Source organism: Astatotilapia calliptera, chromosome 4 (assembly GCF_964374335.1).
Source record: "Astatotilapia calliptera chromosome 4, fAstCal68.1, whole genome shotgun sequence".
NCBI classification, from domain to species: Eukaryota; Metazoa; Chordata; class Actinopteri; order Cichliformes; family Cichlidae; genus Astatotilapia; species Astatotilapia calliptera.
The window spans coordinates 33,833,175-33,853,061 of NC_137425.1; the positions used below are offsets into that span (position 1 = coordinate 33,833,175).

The window sequence follows — 19,887 nt, forward strand, 5'->3', positions numbered from 1 at the left end:
AATTTTCTAGTCTTTGATTGGTTGAGTCATACGTCCGTCAAAACCGAACCTCACAGTCTGTTCGAGTCAGGGGAACAGGTTGGAAAGAGCCCGACGGAGGCTCGTACAATCAAATACTGTTGGTTGCAGGTTGTAACCGGATCTAACACACAAGCTGGTGAGGAGTCGTGTTAGTTTTGCTTCATTTATTGGATTAAAAAAAAAAAAAGGTTGTGTTTTCTGCCTACCGTACAGACAGGCTTGCTTTCCGACGCGTGAAGAATCAACTCGCGCAGTCAGGAGCTTTGGCTTGCCATTATGTGTTGAGCTATCGCGTTAGTACTTATGGTAACACAGGCTAGCCTAAAGCTATATCATGATGTTACAGCTATACATTTTGGTGGTAGCTGGGGTTGAATGGGCTGTTATTCCTCTACTTTCTTGTGTATAATAGTCATGCAGACACAGTTTCACCACGCAGCTTGACTTCTTAACGTATTCATTCCAGAATAACAAATGGCATCATGCACTGTGAAATCCGACTAGCTTAGCAACACGAGGAAGCTAATGTCGTGACTGTTTGTACTGTTTATACCACCTATTACATGCTATAGAGGGACCTTATTAAACGTCGTGCACCTCTCAAAACAGTGTTTTGTATTTAAATAAATGGTTAATAGAGTGGTCGCATACATTTGGGTTTGTATTGACACTTCATTGTTTCCCAGTCTCTTTGCTTTCTCTATTGTTCTACAGTTGTAATATGCATGCACATGCAAACCTGTTTAATAAAAGCCTTTCCTGCTGCATATACTCCAAACTATAACCTTTTTTTGTTTCTAATGCATATGCAAGTCCTTTTATTCAGCAAGACAGACGTGTAAGGCACTGTGAAGAGAAGCATGAATTTTTAAGCTAAAAGTGGCATCTGAGTAGATGTGGATAGTGTTGTGTTTAAAAAAAAAAAAAGATAAGGAGCCCCCCCATAATAAAAGCTTATTCCCTTTTTGTTTAATTCTTACCTTAAAAAGAAAATATATTTATCATATTTTAACATAAACAAAGACAAGCAAATAAAATGAACAACAAACCACCTGTCCCAGTCCCACACGTGGTAATCTGATACTCAAATTTAAATCAATTCAAAGTACACACAAAAAACTGCATGGTTACCATTTACTGTCCTAAATGCTGCTGCAGCCACCACATTGGCCACATATTTCTCTTTCTCCTGGGCTGTTTGCCATTGTTTGTTTTATCCAGTGAGTGGGACACTGGGTCTTTTTCTGTTTTTTTTTCTTCCTTCTTTAATAATTGTGTTTTGGGGAACCAAAATTTTGAAATCATTAAATGTTACTTTGTTACATAATGTTAGTCTTCTAGACTTTGTACATTTAGATGTTTGGTATATTTTTATTGAAATGGTTTAACTTGGCGGGAGTTGCATATATTTGGATCATAGTTGTTATAAAACATGGATGCAACTTCTGTGATGTCAGCCATTGGTTTCTGAAGTCCTGTTCTTGAGATGCGTGTTGGTTGTAAAACAAAAACAAACAAAACCAAGCAGACTGTATGGATGAAAGCACTTGCTCATTGGCTAATGATTTGGAGCGGCCGTGGTTTGGGGGGTAGATCGTTGTCTACCAGTCGCTACCAAGTCTGGATGTCAAAATATCCTTGGGCAAGATAATGAACCCCCAGTTGCTTCCAGTGCAACTACTGGAGTGTGAGTATGTGTGCACATACGGCCGGCTGCAACCGGTTCAGATTGCCCCCCCCCCCCCCCCCCCCCCCCCCGCCTGCTTCTGCCAGAGGTTTCTTCCTGTTAAAAGGGAGTTTTTCCTTCCCACTGTCGCCAAAGTGCTGCTCATAGGGGGTCATGTGAGTGTTGGGGTTTTTCTCTAAATGTATTATTGTAGGGTCTACCTTACAATATAAAACGCCTTGAGGCGACTTGTTGTGATTTGGCGCTGTATAAATAAATTGAATTGAATTGCACATGTGAGACAGGCATAGAAAAAGGACCTTTGTGTGACTGGGTAAACGGGGCTTGCATTGCAAAGCTGTGGTATCTGCTTTCTGCAGGATCACATGATTCTTTGTGAGAGCCAATGTTGTTTTAACCAATATGCATTTTATTCATGATATTGTGGAAAAAAGGATTCTACCATGAATCCTACAGTGCTGTCGCTCAGTGGTGGAGGCTGCTGTTACCAGAAACTTGTTTAAATCCGTGAACATTAGTTTGCAGAGTGAGTGTCAGACTTCAGTAATTGTGAGAGTGGTGATTGCTGTGCATTGAAACTAAGCACTGTTCTCGATCATTTAAAAAGAGGGAAGTCTGGCAGTGACCACTAAACCATTTAGAAGAAAAATGGTTCCTGGACTTGACATCAGTAAAACGACAACGTTTTAGTTTTAAATCTAGGATTTATTCCATTATTTTTTCTGTCTATTTTTAATTTTCCTTGAGATTTCATAAAAAGTTTACATGTTAAGCTTGTAATCAATATTACAAACTGAGGTGTTAAATGATGTTGCAGTCATTAAGTTTACAGGTGGCATTTTGACTGTACGTCTTTAAGGACTAAACCAAATCTGTTTCCTGTTTCCATTTTTTGGAGGACCTTTTTTTAAAGGAAGTAACCGCCCTCCTCTTTTGTTACAGGAAGGGCTCAGTGCAGCGTGGGTGCCCAGGGATCCACTGCCTGAGTGTGGGGAGAGCAGCGGCCGAGACCCCAGAGACATGAACCACACCAAGGGTGGCCTGGTCATCTTCACCGCCAACTCGCACCCCTCGAGCCGTGAGCTGGGCAAGAGGATTGCAGAGTAAGTTCTTAGACATGCACTCAGACACACAAAGCAAGACGGGTTATTTTAGAGTCAAAGCCCATACACGTCCTCCAGGAGAATCTCGGTCTCCTTTCTTTTGTCTCATATGGTAAAAAAGGGACATTTAAACTCACATGTGTCAAGAAGACATGTTTTGCTCTTGCTTCCTCAAAGCTAGCAAAATCACTCAACAACAGTAATGGTTAATAATGACAGTTTCCTGCAGCTTGGTGTCAGATTAAACATGCCCCTCTCACAGTGTGTGTTTAAACAGTGAAAATGATCAATGTCGATGCATAAGGTTTCTTTCTGTAACTCAGGTGTGTTCTTTATGAGGTTCATGTTCAGAGTCTTCTAGTCTACATAAATTGTATTACCCCAGAGTGCCAAAATAAATGATTATTAAGGATGACCTTATATTCCCAGTTCTGGAGATTCACCTGGAGCTTTAAATGCTTCTTCTGTTTAACATGTGTGTTTATTGATAGCATGAGCCTACATACGCAGTCCTTATGTGCTGTCTTTTCTGTTTTTAGCCACCTTCCCAAAACAACAGGATGATTGTCCTGCCCACCTTCCCTGTCACCAGCTCATCAAATACGCTTAACTCCCATCATTGCATAAACCTTTAAAAAAGGAACCGTTTTCTAATTAAAAGGGAGATAAAAGACTCAAAAGACAGCTGTCTGCAGAGCTAAACTAATAATGGGTAAAGGGTGTGTAGCCTCATTTTAACAGAACGTGTGTGGTTGCTTTGTTAGTGTTTCATCATGTTCTGTGTAAACCGAAAATTCCTACAGTCCAAACGTACTTTAAATGCACAGAGTCCAAACCTGGACTGCACAAGGACATCTGAGTCTGCATGTGTTTATAGAACAAACAGTGTTTGGCTGCTTTAGTGGACACTAAATACCTCACTGTGCACCAGGATGTAAACACTGCTTCTTATTGCATTTCCAAATGAATAGTACATTTTTTAAATGTTATACATATATTTGGTTGTGGGTTGTTTTTTTAAAAATTCATTTTTTTGTTTCAACTTTAAACAAACTTATTAACTGTTGTTTTGTCATTTTCTTTCTCAGGCGTTTAGGGGTGGAGCTTGGCAAGGTGCAGGTGTACCAGGAAGCTAACAGAGGTAAGCTCATATAATAATACATGCTACAAGATTCTTTAAAAACAATCATTTAGTGTCTTCCTAGTTTAAAGCTGTAGCAGCTAGAAAATGCTTAAATGAAAAGATTCTATTTGGAAATAGCTCTGCGAGTAATGAATGCTGAGAATGAGGTTCCAGTGAAAACCTCTATAAAGGCAGAGTACAGGAGTTATAGAAGAGTTGGACACGCATCATCTGCATAAAAAAGAATATTATATGTAGCTCACTGCTTTGTCGATTAACAAAAATTATATCTGCAACTGTTTTGGAACAAAATTAATTCTCTGGGCTTTTGACAATTAGATGACCAGGTAAAAATGGGCGGTGGACATTGATGTGATGGACAACAACAACCTAAATGAAAATACATGGCAGAGTAATAAGTGCTGGGGAATGCTGTTAGCTGCGGCTGTAATTCCAAATACATGAAGCTTACAGCCTTCTGGTGCCGTCTCGGCTCTATCACACAAACCTCATCCGAACTAAAGCGGACGAGATCGTGTAAATTGCAAACTGAAAAATGATTTCTAGTTTTACTGTGTTTGTCATCAGGTTACCTTAACTTCAAAGTTAAAGCTTCATGTTCTTTGAATTCTTTCAAGTCTGTTGTAAAGTGTATGATATGTAGTGTCGTGACATTTTTTATTAGTATTATTCAATCCTTCTCACCCACCAACAGTTAGTACTGCCATCCTATATTTAATATCTCAAACGTTTAGAAACAAAGTCTTTGATTTTTGTACAAAAACTTCCTTTAATCAGCTGCAAGTCACACGATTTAGGTTTCTTGAAAAAAAATGTTCCCCTTAAAAAGTGACAAATTTTTATGGAACATACTATATAAGTGTTTCTGCTTGTATTTGTGGAGTTTTCTCCTTGTACATTTAATAAAATGCTTCAAAAGTGTAGGTTTAAATTTATCGTTGAGCTTGTGAGAGCGTTTAAAGCAGAAACTGAAACACTTCTTGTTCCCCTTTCATGACAGCAGTGCTAGACACAAGGTCACCGTTTCAACTGAGTCTGTTCCTGTTGCAAATAAATTTCCTCTTAGAAGATCACAACCGTCCACTGGGCTTGTACTGGGCTTGTACTGGGCCATGACTGTGCTGACTTTTAAAAGTTTCTAAGCAGTAGAACGCGAAGCATTTCGCATTATTCACCACTGGAACAGTTTCTCTCATTACTGGTGTTTGGGAATGGGTTTGACAGGGTTCGTACGGGTGCTTGAAATCCTTGAAAATGCATAATTGAATTTTCAAGGATTTGAAAAGTGCTTGAATTTCAGATGTGGTGCTTAAAAGTGCTTGAAAGTGTAGCTGTATTTCATTCACCACAAATAACTATCTGATTGAATAGTTTTCTTATCAGATATAAAAATAAAATGAGTCACAAAATGTAAACGAAAAATTTCCCCGCCTGGCTGCCTTACGTCTGTTTCAACGTGTGACCCCGCCCCTCCCTCGGACAGTCGGGGATGAGTGCGCTAACATACCTGTAGGCTGCTGTTTTAATGAGTGTTTGATGGAAAACAACAATGGCGGAGTTTGCGCTCTCCAGCATGATAGGTGAGTCCTAGTAAATAATTTTCCAGTACGTGTACGTTACACATGCTATTTTTTAAAATTATGATTATTATTATTTTGCTATCAAACTCGCTGGAGAAATGATTGAAACGCACTGAGTGTGATGCAGTATGGCAGCGCTGTTATGGAATATGCTGTGAACTTAGCTAACGTTACTTAACATTAGCCCGATGCATAACTAGCTAACTTAGGCTTTCTGATTAACCCTCTGGGGTTGACGGAGCCAAAGTCTCCATTTCAACTTGGGTCAACGTGCGGACTTCAAACTACATACCAGTGTTTAAACTGTGTTGATAGGCCACGTAAAACCGGTGTTTGTTTGTTTGTTTTTTTCTGAATAAAACAGCTGTTTACTCCGGAAGAAACGATAAAAACAGCGTTTTCTAAGGAGAGCGCTAGCAAACACGCTTTGCTTCTGAGTGAAAAAAGAAAAGGAAAAAACACTCCTTCCCTATTGGTGGAAAAATGTACCATGTCGACCAATCAAAAAATGATATGGCAACATGTGGCATCTGGTTGTTTGGGAGGAGACGGAAGCTTTAGGAGTGACAGAGAGCGAGAGAGCGAGAGTTTTGATACTGAGAGGTTTGTGACGTTTGCCGTGTTTGGAGTCTCAGGTTAGTGTGTTGTCTTGTGTAGTTAGTGTGTAGTCGTTGTTTTGTTTTGTGTGTCAGTTCTACTAGTGAACAGTTGCTGCCTTAAAGCCACCAAAGGCAGACTGCAGTGTAAACGCTGAGTGACACAGCTGCTGTCAGACCTGCAGGTTTATCCCGGAGCTGTTCTCATGTGTTATAGTGACACAAACTATTTTTTGGAGTTGCATAAATAATTTCTGTGCCTTCTTATTTGATGCAGAACACTTGATTGTTCTATATAACCACATAACTTTGTTGTTTGCAAAACTTGTGCATATTTTTTAAAAATGTAAAATTTCTATTTTCATTTCAAGTTATGAAAATGATTCGTTAAACATGTTTGTGGTTTTTACAGTCAAAAATATCACTTTCTACTCGTATTTTACATTTTGTCTGAATTTAGATAAATTGTGCTGACACATTATGTCAAAATGAGAAAATAACAGATTGGCAAGATAAACAGTTTTTAAAGGTGAAATATAGAGGCCAAATCAAAAGTAGTCAAAAACAGCCAGTTAAACCCTGGACACCAGCTTTTTGGAGTATTTGAAATAATGGTAATATGAGTGATCCATGTGGTTTTATTGGGAATTAACTTAAAAAACAAACAAATATCTGTCTCCTATTTCTTGTCACACAGGAAAGAAGCATCAATATCTGATGAGAAGACTTATTTATTTCTTTTTTGTTTTCCAACAGGAGAATCTAACAAGTTGATTTGTTCACATCTTAATTTTTAAGTGAAATGTGCATTTTGAGTTTATACACGATAAGGCGACCGTTTCCTTTTGCAGTATATTTGTGTTGTACGTTTTTCTATGTCTTAACAAAAGGGGAACAAAGGTGTTTAAGTTCACCTGGGATGATTTGTTTTAATGTTCACATGGTCTTACTGAGGTGATGCGAATTGAAGCATGCATTCTTTTTTTTTTTTTTTGGCGGGAGGGAGGGGGCTGGAAAAGCTTGAAAATGGACCTTGAAAGTGCTTAAAAAGTGCTTGAATTTGACCCTGAAAAGGCACTTGGTACTAACCAATAATACTAACCAATAAAGAAAGTGGCCCTGTGTCAAGTTGTTAGCCCAGCAAGAAAAGCTGAAGCTGTCACTCAAGTTATTCCCCCAGCTGCAACCTTTATGTCATTTATCCTTTTTATTTTTATAACAAACAAACTAATTACAAAACTTACAACATACAGCAGCCAGGTCAGCACATATCATACCAAAATAATAATATAAAAGAAATGCTTCATGTTTTTACATACGTCCTCAGAGGGAACAAAACCGTGACAAACAAAAAAAAGTGTTTCTCAGAATCTGCGTTCCTTCGTGGCGTCAGATCGTCCCTGCAAGAGAGTTTTCGGTATCGTCAGTTAGCCTGGCCAGCAGCATGTTCATATGAATCGCAGTCAGCCTTGTACCTGGATCGCTGTACTCTGGTGTTTGGAAATATTAGGCATTACTGTTGGTCCCCCAGTAGGCATATTCCTGGTGACACTGTTGTAACGTTGTAATCTTATTTTCCAAAATGGGAAAATGCATTTAGAGTCCCAGATTGTATAACGCTTTCTGGTTCTGCTTGACATTTCCAGCATATGTTATTGGTAAGTAGAAACCTATATGCAATAAAGTAAAATCTGTGTACCATCTTATTTTCCTCTAGTTCTAACCATGATTTCTGTACATAAATCACCTGTATTGTGTTTTCCCTTTGTAAGCCATTGTTTCCAGTAAACAGTTTTCCCAACACAGACAGAAGGGTTGAACCATAATGAGGAATACGGCTGTTTAAAACATGACACCATGTGCACCTCCCTCCATAAATGCATGGCGTTGAATTTATGGAGGGAGATATATTGCATATCTGAGGGCTGTGCTGTTGCCATTACTGCTGTCAGTGACCTGCAGCGGTCTGTGCTGCTACTGTACAACATGCTGTGTAGTGACGCAGCTAAACCCCTTTACAAGCTTTTTTTTAGTCCAGCATTAGGATACAATTGCAAATAACAATCTGTAGCTACTTTACTATGTTAGTTTCTTCTAATAATACTACTAATAATAAATAACTGCATCATGGGCATATTAAAAATGCAAATTCCATAACCTTAAATTTCCATATTTACTCAACTTACACTAATATATGGATCTAATGTTGAAACACGTTGCATTTTATTACCTCTTTTGTGACACATGATGGAGACCTGATTGTGTCCTTGAGACCTGTGTGTTTAAATGAAAGCACGAAGTACAAACATTAAGATGGACTGCTACACATTAAAATGACACATTATACGTAACAAATTAAGAAAACATGAGTAGTTGCAGACAGACTTGAAATATTGTAGCTTGTTCCATTTATACACAGCAAAGTATTTAATCCAGTTTTTCTCAGTTCAGCTGACAGTGTGGTAACAGTAACGGAGATTTAACGGTGTAATGGTTTAACATGTCCGGAGGGGTTGTGTTTCTTTCTCAGTGTGTAGTAGGGATATGTGTGACTCAGGAGTTGTTGCTGCTCTGGCTCATCAGCTCCTACAATGTTAACAAGCAAAGCTTTGACATAAATGAGCAGTTGTATGCGATTGTAGCAATGCTCAACCACGCTCTTCATGGTCGGTGTAACATTTCTATGACCAGCCTTTGTGTTCTCGTTAGAATGTTTTTCTTACTTTTAGATTAGTCCACTACTCTTATTTTTCCTTCTCCTTAAAATGACCGATCGGTTGGTCATCAGCAGCAGACCTGGTCTGTATATAAAACGTGGGCGTAGCTCTCAGGTGTGGAAAGTATTTTGTTTTCTCATCTGTTTTTCCTGGGAAGCACATTTTTGGAATGCTAGTGTCTACGATTTAGGACAGTGAGGGTGGAGGTGGTAATGAGGCTGACAGGCTGTTGTAGGCTTTGTTAGGGGGCGTGTACCGGTGAGGCTCAGTGCATGTTTGTGTGCGCGCACATTCTCTCTCTGCTCTTTCCTTCTCACATCCGCTTTTTGTTTCCATAGAAACGCGGGTACAGATCCAAGAGTCGGTGCGAGGCAAAGATGTCTTTGTCATCCAAACGATGTCAAAGTAAGAGAGAAGACAAATATTTATTTGGACGTTTCCCCAGAAACGTGTCCCTCACGTGTAATCGTCTGCTTGTCTCTCTGCACTTCAGGGACGTGAACACCACCATAATGGAGATGCTGATCATGGTGTACGCATGCAGGACGTCCTGCGCCAAAAGCATCACGGGCGTTCTCCCCTACTTCCCCTACAGCAAGCAGTGTAAGATGAGGAAGAGGGGCTCCATCGTGTCCAAGCTTGTTGCATCAATGATGTGTAAAGCTGGTGAGTCTGTCCCTTTAAAGCACTCAAGAAGAAGACAGGACACTATTCAATGTCACATATCGTAGTATTTCAAATACATGATCTGTACAAACCACAGACATGTTACAAGCTGACATGACCATGTTTGTGTAGGCCTCACCCACCTCATCACCATGGACCTCCATCAGAAAGAGATCCAAGGCTTCTTCAACATCCCAGTGGACAATTTGAGAGCCTCCCCGTTTCTGCTGCAATATATCCAGGAAGAGGTCATTTCTAAAAACAGATGTGACACACACGCCTCATTTCTATCACTTTTATTGTTTCTAGTCTTAACTTTAACAAATTTGATGCTTTTTTGATACTTTTCTACATTAGTTCATCTCTTGTGTGTCATTTTAGCTCCTCTCCCTTTAAGCTTACTTCTGATTGGCTGACTCGGGTGGGAGCAGGTGGGAGGGGCTTCTGTGCCCGAGATGGCCACGTTTTCCTTACTAATTTCATTCGTAAACAAAAGCCAGTCTGAAGGGATTAGCTGTATTTTCCTGACATCGTTCTTTGACACTTGCACCACATCTAGCATGAGCATCCACCCAGTTACAGTGTTCATATTAGCAAGGCTGTTTTGCTGACGTTAGGGGCTCTCTGCCTGCTATTACATACAAAATCAGTTTAGTAAATGGGAACAAGGTCCAAAGCTACCTGGTCCAGTGTAATATTGCAGAGCACCATCACACCTGAAACACCATCACTTCTGCTGGAAGTAGCACATGGACAAAGGTCACCTTATACAACAAAGAAACTTGTTTTGAACTTTCTTTAAACAGACCAGTTTGTCCATTTTTATACTGGGATATTATTTAGGATGTAATTTAAATTTAGGAGTCTGTAACCTGCAGTACACACCTGCTAAACTATCTATCCAGGCATGCCTGCTGACACCTGGATATGAACATATATTAAACACGTAGAGAAACAAAGAAGCTTGATATTCTTGCTTCCTGAGTTCTGATTGGATAAGCTATTGTGTGCTTAACCGTATGTAACTCTGACCTCAGTTTTGTGTCTCCTCCCCCTCAGATCCCCGACTACCGAAACGCTGTGATTGTTGCCAAGTCGCCAGCTTCTGCCAAAAGGTAGGCTCATCTCCTCTCGTCTGTACGAAGTCGCCTTTATCTGTGTTACCATTGCTGATGAGGCCAGCTTGTTGCTCACTTCCTTTTTGTAGTGCTTTTATTTTTGTCACAGTGTGACATGAGTTCAGGCTGGTTTCTGTGTGTCTTGTATTGGAGTAAGTTGTGAAGCGCTGCTGACTTGGTGTGCGCAGGGCTCAGTCGTTCGCCGAGCGGCTGCGTCTGGGTATCGCAGTGATCCACGGAGAAGCTCAGGACGCCGAATCAGACCAAGTAGACGGCCGACATTCCCCACCCACCGTCAAGACCACCGGAGCCATTCACCCCAGCATGGAGATACCATGTAATGCACGCACACTTGCAAAGAACTCGTCACACGCAGGACTTTGTGCACCCTGTATGAATCACAGCAGGACTCACTGTCTGTGTTCCCTTCCAGTGTTGATCCCTAAAGAGAAGCCCCCCATCACTGTGGTGGGAGACGTCGGAGGACGCATCGCCATCATAGTGGTGAGAGATGACGCACAGTTTCTGAATTTTGGGATGTCAATGTAGACAATATGTCAAATCGACCCACTTGAAAATGCGTGTGAGTGAAAGTGGCTGCAGGAAACTGAGGCAGCACTTTGAGAAGTCGGTCAGCGGTACCTGCAGCCATAATGAGTTCACAGTAACAGTGAGAGGTAGTAGTTTGCTGAGAGGATGTAGCTGTGAGCTTCCTGACAACTTCCTGACTCGTGGTGGCTGCTCCCTCCAATTAATCAACAGTCTAACAAAAAAGCCCCAAACGAACACGAACATGATCAGCATGAACTGCTGTGAGGAAAAGTCCTTTAATTACTTCAAAATGAAATCCACCCTTTCACTCGCTGAATCCTTTTTGAGGTGAACCAGCATTAGATGTAAGCACAGCGTTACCATTAGCAGTCATCTCGTTTTCACAAAGACTGAGAGGAAACTGTGAGAAAGCGAGTCTAGCCAATCAGGAGTCGTCTCTGTGGTGCAGTAGTTAGTATGAAAGTGTGTCACTTATAGATTTATTGGTCATAAGTGATTAGAAAACACACTCAAACACACCTGAATGGTGACTTTGCCCTAAACTAAAGTTTAAAGCATGTTGATCTCTGTCACACATTACACAGCTTCATTAATCTGTGTCTGTTTACTCATACCAGCACTCGACAAATACCCTGATAACTCCTGCTATGAACACAGTTAGCCAAGTACAGTTACATTTTATATATATGTATATTTTAAACTGTCATGCATCAGTGCCTCAGCACACGATGCTGATCCTGTCCTTGTGTGACTGCTGGTTGGATCTCTCGGGGCAGAGGTGGGACAGCCTCCATGTTTCCCTCACAGAATATATTTCTATTAACCCTTTAGAGCCGGTCAGAGCAGCACGCTCCGTTTTGCATAACTATTTTTAAATCCCGGTAGCTCTGCAACCACGTAAGCTAGCGCAATAGTTTTATTTGCATATGAAACCGGAGGAGTTGTACTTACATCTGATGCCATCAGCTTGTCCTTGGTCACAGTTTCCTTCCACATACAGCTTTGCAAAAGCTGCATAAAAAGCAGCAACAAAAACATAATATTCCAGAAACACGCTTCGCCGATCCGATCAGCTGTTTGTAAGACTTCCTACGTCCATCAGCGCGAACTCTCGCATGTCCGCCATGACCTGCCCGAAACCGGAAGTGACGTCATTTTGTGGAAATGTAGTTTTTTACCATCAGGGCCTCATGAGCCTATACTGGTGTTTTTAAAAGTTATCTTTGACTTTATGACTTCCTGTGTCGTTTCTGGGATGCTTCATATTGCACTGCTGGAAATAGTTTATTTTGACGCATATGCTGCTTTTTTGCAAATTTGCAGTATAATATTTATTTTCGTTTTTCCTGCAGTGTATAAAAATTGGTGTATTTCAAAAATAAAACTATGAAGACACTCAAAATAAATTTCCTGTGGTGGGAAACTATTTTGTGCAACTTTTTTGTATTTACAGTTTTGAGGCATAAGCCTCTTAAATCTCTCTAACTAGAAATATATGTTAAAAAAATACAATTTTTATTTTTATTTTTTTGTAGTTTTTTGCAATTTATGTAATTACTATGCACTTAATGCATGCATATTATTAATATTTGGGCTATAGTGGTTGTATTGATGTATAGCAACTTGAAATGCTCCTAAAAATGGCTCCACAGCATGTAAAAATATAATATAAGCTCTGGCAGACTTGGTTCTGTGGTAGGTCTTAAAGGGTTAATGATTCTTGGAGTGCCAGCTCACTCACTCACAGGTCTTTCATACAAACATGAAGTTGAATTGAGTCACACTGGTAATCTGCAGAAATTGGCCTCTAAAGACTAGCAGGACAAAGAGGAGATAGCTGCACAGCTGTTACAGTAACATGTTTCCATAACGTAACATTAAATCTTGTGATTTTGCTCATTTTTGTCCTGTCGAACTGAACTGTCTGGGTGTGGGTCGACTCTTTCACTCAGTCAGAAAAGGAGGAATGTTGTTGAGTAATGTGGAAAATGATCCCGCTCCTCTGTGCCCTGAACGAGCAGTTTTGAAACCTTGGTATATATCAGTACAGACCGGGCTTGATGACCATTAGAACAGCTTCTGGGTGTTTTCCAAAGATTAGCCCCAGTAAGCTGCGTAGTCGCTAACTGACGCAAACTCAGACATTTTGTTCTATAAGCAGGTCTGAAGTATGAGGAACAAGCTTTACCTGCAGTAGGTGTCCCAGGTGGAAAACGCTCAGTGAGAATTAGATTCTTTTCTTTGTCATATTTCAGTAAACTGCAGTTCTGGATGGGTGTGAGTGTGCAAATCAGTTCTAAAACTGATCATTAATTGGAGCACTAGAAGATTTACTGAATGTAAGTTTCCGGAACAAATTACCGATGATGTTAACGTAAAAATAAAAGTTCAACATCCATATGGGAAGAACTGAGAGAGGAGGGTGAGCTAGGCAAAATTACTGCACTGCATCAGGAACACCAAAAGGAGGTTGGGTGGGGCGGACTGTCCTCAGCACGTTTAAAACCATGCCCGTTTGTCCCCAGGATGACATCATCGATGATGTGGACAGCTTCGTGGCAGCAGCGGAGACGCTGAAGGAAAGAGGGGCCTACAAGATTTTTGTCATGGCGACACACGGCCTCCTCTCCTCAGACGCCCCCAGGTTCATAGAGGAGTCGGCAATCGATGAGGTGAGTCGTCGTTCTTAGGCTTCCGTCAGCATGGCCGCCGCCTCCTCACGTGTGTCATTGTCTCCAGGTGGTGGTGACCAACACGATTCCCCACGAACTCCAGAAGCTCCAGTGTCCAAAGATCAAGACGGTGGACATCAGCATGATCCTGTCAGAGGCCATCCGCCGCATCCACAACGGAGAGTCCATGTCCTACCTGTTCCGCAACATCGGAGTGGACGACTGAATAACCTGTCTCACTCTCTCACACACACACACACACACACACACACACACACACACACACACACACACTTTGCCTTCTCAGTCCTCTCCTGATACATAGATGAACGATGAGCGTAGTCAGCACCCTGAAGTGCTACCTCTATCATAACATACGAATATGAATGCTAACCTGTCCTTTGATTGCAGCTGAAGGATGTGGTGACTGAACACACACTCTCATGCATGCGTATCTAAGCACACCTAGTTTTGTTCATAGCTTTGACCAAACACACACTCTCTGATTAGTGTCCCCAGTGGATATTAAGGGATTACTGCCGAGCTCTCCGGTGGCTGCGCTCCACACGCCTCAGTTCCTTTTGTCTTGTATCTTTCCCCCATAGAAATGATGTCGAGGTTAAATCAGCTCATGTTAGCACTCGTTTGTTAGCACTGAATGTGTCTGATGTTATTAGTAAAGGAGATTGTACTGATAATGTCGGTGCCTTCCACAGGACACAACACACAGGCCTTCGCTGCTCTTTTACACCTCGCCCTCGTTAGCAACTCTGGAATATACGCTTCACAGCTAATGACCACATGTTGTGCATGTTCAAATCCAAATGTGTGTTTGATTATTTCTGTGGTGTCTGAATGTGCAACTAACACGGCTCATTTCGACTGGTCCCAGCAGCCATACGTCTGAGTGGATGCCATAGTGTTTAGATGTTAATCTGGTGTCAAATCTACTAAATGCTAATGTTGACCTGCGTTTAACAGGAAGTCTTTGGATCTTGATAATTGGATGTTCCATTTAATGACAGTAAGTCATCCATGTAAATGTGCCATCATCTCAATACTTAGTGTTGAATATTTGTTCGTGTCACAAATAAACACTCCCAGACTGAGGAGGGCTCTGGATGATTAAAACCTGACGCTCCAGTTCCAGATTTAAAGTGCAGTCAGTCTCTGGTTAGAAGTTTGAGGTTGTTCTTCATAAACTGGAAATCTTCCATTGTTAGATCCCTGTGAGGGAGACTGAAGAAGTTTGTTTCAACACATTGTCCAAGTTTAAATAAAACTTCAAACTGTGGCTAAAACAGGAAAAATGCATTTTTCTGACTAGCAAAACTTGACTGAAGCGGGTCTTTGTCACTTTATCAGATGCTCCCAAAATGTTTTGTATTTATTTTCTGGATTTAATATGAATAAAGATAACCTATGAAAGGAAAATGTCTTCTGCTGTGGTGGTTTGTAGCTTCATAACTGGGACCGTGTTTGCTTGAAAGCATGAAATGCTGTTTCCATATTAACCTCCCAGGACCTGGCGTCCACATATGTGGACATCACATTTTGGGACGTCGAGACCAAAATACGTAATTTTTCTCTACAAGAGCCTGATATCCACCTACGAGGACATCATGCTGCCACTGTTCTACCAAAATTTGAAACAAATGTCCTCATATGTGGATCTCATTATTTTAGGTTAAAAAAAAAATTGGTAATTCTTTGTTTTTACATTCTTTTGGTCCCAATTAACCCAAATAGCAAAGAAAAATTATAAATGCTGCCATGAAAGAGTTCAGGTCTTAGGAGGTTAATGTAGTAATATTACACTTAATGTCATTACTGTTTTATCTAAGTGGACTGGATGAAACCAAATGAGTCCGGACATATTGTTGAAATATCTGTTTAATGTAACTACAATCATATACTGTATTTAAAGGATGGAATATTGATGATGTCACCCATCGGTTTGTACAATGCTGCGAACTTTAAGTAGACATACAGATACTAGTGTTAAAAATAGTCCAGTAAAAGCTGAAGCACTGATTCAACCTCTTAAGTAAAAGTGATAAAGTACAGGCTCTGAAATGTACCTGTGTGCAAAGCTAGCTGAACCTTGTGCTATTTTATGTAATAATAAAATAATATCAGTAGATATGAAAGCAAACTTTATTTCACTCAAATTTTTAATTCTAATAAAGGTACTTTGAATGAGTTAAGTCGAACATGAGCAGAAAAATGGAAAATCGCTCTGCTGTCTGACGCCTACGTCGCAGACCTGACTTTGCCTTTGAACGGAAATAAAGGGAAGAGGTCAAAGTGGATTCAGCAGGTGGGAACCCTAAAATCAGTTGATTTTCAGGAGATTTTCTTAATGTGCAAGCTGTGATCAGCTGATTTGGGCTACTACTGCTCTGAGGGTCACTGCTGTTTGTGGATTTACACAACTGAAATGAACAAGATGTCAGCAGATGTTTCCTGAGGCGTCCTGGCTGGTTTCCATCCTCTACACGATGTTTATGCTGTCTTTAAATTAGACAGAATAACGTTGGTCAGTATCATCAGCTTAACTTCACTTACACTTGATGCAACCTCACTCTGACCATGAAACCACTGTGCACCAGTCACACACTGCTCTTTACTTTAAACCCATCACAGTACAGAAAGTAACCTCTTTATCCTGCACTAACCTGCAGAGGACTTTCATGTTACCTTTGAATAGTCTCAGTTTGATTTGCTCCAGTTTGAGAATATGTCACATGTCACCCAATATCTGATTTAAAAACATGAGGACTTACATGTAAGCTTTAAATTTCCACTGAACAGTCCTTAAATCTAACCTCTTCTTCCTCTGCCCGTCTTTCTTTCTCCATCTCTGAGTGAAGTTAGCTCTCCTTCTTTTCTCTCCCTCTGAAATAGAGTAGCTGGACCTTCAGCTAGCATCACACTGTGACAAACTGCACACAAACTGTTTGTGTGTTTGGTGATGTTTCTTGTGCTGATAGAAAAGTTGCATTTGAATTGACCTGATACTCAAAAACATCACTCCCTTTATGATCACTCCTCTTTTGTAGCGCTAGCTACACTGATGAGTATCTGCAGGGTCAGTTAGGGCTCATCCAAGATGCTTCTTCATGAGGAAGTTGCACTGCTTGCAACCATTCAACAGGCCTCTCCTGCTTTGTCTACTTTGCTTGGGAGCCATAATTTTACATCATAAAACCACATTGTATTAAACTAGATGTGAAATTAGCAACTGAAAGTTTTTAGGAAAGTGTTTACTAAGGTGATTAAAAACAAAATACTCATGATCACGTTCTCCACAGACTTCTATACAACTGCATGCGATTCTGCAACTATTCTGCTGGCCATTACCAAAAGTGCCTGTTTAAGGGGTTTCAACATGTTGGCTTCACTTTTCAGACTCTGAGGTAAAACAGCTTCATTGAAGCAGGGGGTGAATTGAGGTATTGAGGTAATTCTCAGTATTTCTTCCATCATACCTGCATACAGCTGCTGCTAAATGGAAGGTGCATCCAGAGCATCAAGAAATCCCCCTTGATAAATCCCCCACAGTGTCTGCTCCCACCCCCACAACCTCACCTGCAGTCAGTCTGGAATCCAGAGCCACACCACTGTGCCAGCCTCTCTCTTCACATGGCGCTGTTGCCTCCTGTGAGATTCCTGACACCCCTCCCCCACCCATCACCTTCACTCAATACCAGGTTGAGATGCAAATGAGGAGACTTCACTCAGGCAAGTCTGCTGGACCAGACGGAGTGAGTCCCCTTGTCCTCAAGACCTGTGCCCCCCAGCTGTGTGGAGTCTTTCATAAACTGTTTATGCTGAGTCTGAGTCTGCAGAGGGTCCCGGTGATGTGGAAGACATCATGCCTCGTCCCTCGTCTTTCAACACCATCAGGCCGACCCTCCTGGGTGATAAGTTAGCAGCGATGCAGGTGGATGCTTCTCTGGTGTCCTGGATTGTTGATTACCTGACAGGAAGACCACAATATGTACGTCTCCCACAGTGTGTGTCTGACAAGGTGATTAGCAACACAGGGGCACCACAGGGGACTGTCCTCTCCCCCTTCCTCTTCACCCTCTACACCACAGACTTCAGCCACTGCACAGAGACCTGCCATCTTCAGAAGTTTTCTGATGACTCTGCGGTGGTTGGATGCATCAGCAGGGATGATGAGACAGAGTACCGGGCTGTGGTCGACTCCTTTGTCACGTGGTGTGAGCAGAATCATCTGCAGCTCAACGTGGCAAAGACCAAGGAACTGATCGTGGACTTCAGGAAGACCAGGAAACACTTGACCCCTGTTTCAATCCAGGGGGTCAGTGTTGACATTGTGGAGGACTATAAATACCTTGGAGTACACATTGACAATAAACTGGACTGGGCTAAAAACACCACAGCACTTTACAGGAAGGGCCAGAGTCGTCTCTATTTTTTGAGGCGACTGAGGTCCTTCAACATCTGCCAGAAAATGCTGAGGATTTTCTATGAGTCTGTTGTGGCCAGTGCGATCCTCTATGCTGTTGCATGCTGGGGGAGCAGGCTGAGGGTCGCAGATGCCAACAGACTTAATAAACTGATCCGTAAGGCCAGCAATGTTGTGGGGATGGAGCTGGACTCCCTCAAGGTGGTGTCGGAGAGGCGGATGCTGTCCAAGATAAAGACAATGTTGGATAACACCTCCCACCCACTCCATGACATGCTGGTCAGTCACAGGAGCTCGTTCAGTGAGAGACTGAGATTACCGAAAAGCACCACTGAACGACACAGGAAATCATTCCTGCCTGTGGCTCCCTGTACAACGCATCCACTTAACACACTGTTTGCTGCTACAACTACACATGTTTCTTTTCCAAATATTTATTTATGAGTGACTTATGTATGTATGTATGTATATATATATATATATGTATATATTGTACTATTCTTAGTTAGCGTATTGTCTGTCTTGTCTTAATGTTGGTTTAAAATGGAGCACTGTAACAAAAAATAATTTCCCCCAGGGATCAATAAAGTATTCTGATTCTGATTCTGATTGAAGCCTGAGGCCATTGTGTTGCCCTTCTTCTTCCTCCAGTACTCTGAGAGAACAGTTAGCTAGAGGTTGGGGAAGTCCATCCATCCATCCATTCGCTTCCGCTTATCCTTTTCAGGGGCGTTGGAGCCTATCCCAGCTGTCATAGGGCGAGAGGCGGGGTACACCCCGGAAAGGTCGCCAGTCTGTCGCAGGGCGGTTGGGGAGGTAAGATCTGTAAATCAATGCACACTTCAAACATATGTGAACAGTGAAATATGAAGTTAAATAAAACTTGTTTTTTTCTTGTCATATTTTATCTTTATTAACGCTGACAGACAGGTATTGGTTCAGACAAACATGGTGGCATCAACTGAAAACAGAACCAGGCAGAGAAGGAAATCTGTTTCAGACCCGAGACGCACTCCGAGGTCAGATTGTCCCGCTCTCATCATTTGGCACCGCATGACTGTTAGTCTTTCAAACCACACGACTTCACTGTCTAATTTCAAGCCAAGGACTAATAGTTTTGTAAAGAAAAGGACAGAACTGCTCCAAAGTGCGGTACATTTTGGCGATGCATGAAAATAGAAAAAACAAAGAAACAAAAAACAAATTGCAAGGATTCTCATAGTGCTTTTGTTTCTTGTAATTTCACCCCCCACCCCCATTTTTCTTCCAGTTTCTTAAAAGTTGCTGTGTGACACGCGTGATGTGAGCACAAGATTGCATCTGCTCTACATAGCAAGCATCTGTTCTTCTAGTTCTATAGAGGCTGGGTGTAAAGTGTTTAAGGATTGGCTACCAGTGGTTACAGCGCAGAACATGCCAGAGTTTTTAAGCTTTTCACCTTGAACATCAAAAACGGTCATTATGCAAACACAATCAGAAGCAACTTGACTTTGGGTCCTAGCATTTCAGTGCAATTTGGACTGAGGCTCATCAACCAAGGCGATCTGAAGGCAGAGATAACAGGAAGTACATGTGCAAACATCCATCCATCCA

At 41.4% G+C, this 19,887-nt stretch overlaps 1 protein-coding gene across 4 annotated transcripts; it reads left to right on the top strand.

Moving 5' to 3' along the window:
- The first annotated feature begins 21 nt into the window (after window positions 1–21).
- On the top strand, window positions 22–15,290 carry prpsap2 (phosphoribosyl pyrophosphate synthetase-associated protein 2). 4 transcript variants are annotated; one of them, XM_026166144.2, is made up of 11 exons: window positions 22–157; window positions 2,651–2,811; window positions 3,900–3,952; window positions 9,187–9,253; window positions 9,342–9,514; window positions 9,647–9,762; window positions 10,574–10,629; window positions 10,821–10,969; window positions 11,066–11,136; window positions 13,710–13,856; window positions 13,924–15,290. In XM_026166144.2, exons 2-11 carry the CDS (start codon window positions 2,729–2,731, stop codon window positions 14,080–14,082), a joined length of 1,074 nt encoding a protein of 357 aa, XP_026021929.1. In that variant the 5' UTR covers window positions 22–157; window positions 2,651–2,728; the 3' UTR covers window positions 14,083–15,290. The 4 variants fall into 4 exon arrangements, with proteins under 4 accessions (XP_026021929.1, XP_080156632.1, XP_026021927.1 ...); XM_080300506.1 differs by having other exon boundaries at window positions 10,821–11,136; window positions 13,924–14,101; window positions 14,134–14,274; XM_026166142.2 differs by having other exon boundaries at window positions 10,821–11,136.
- Window positions 15,291–19,887: the final 4,597 nt, after the last annotated feature.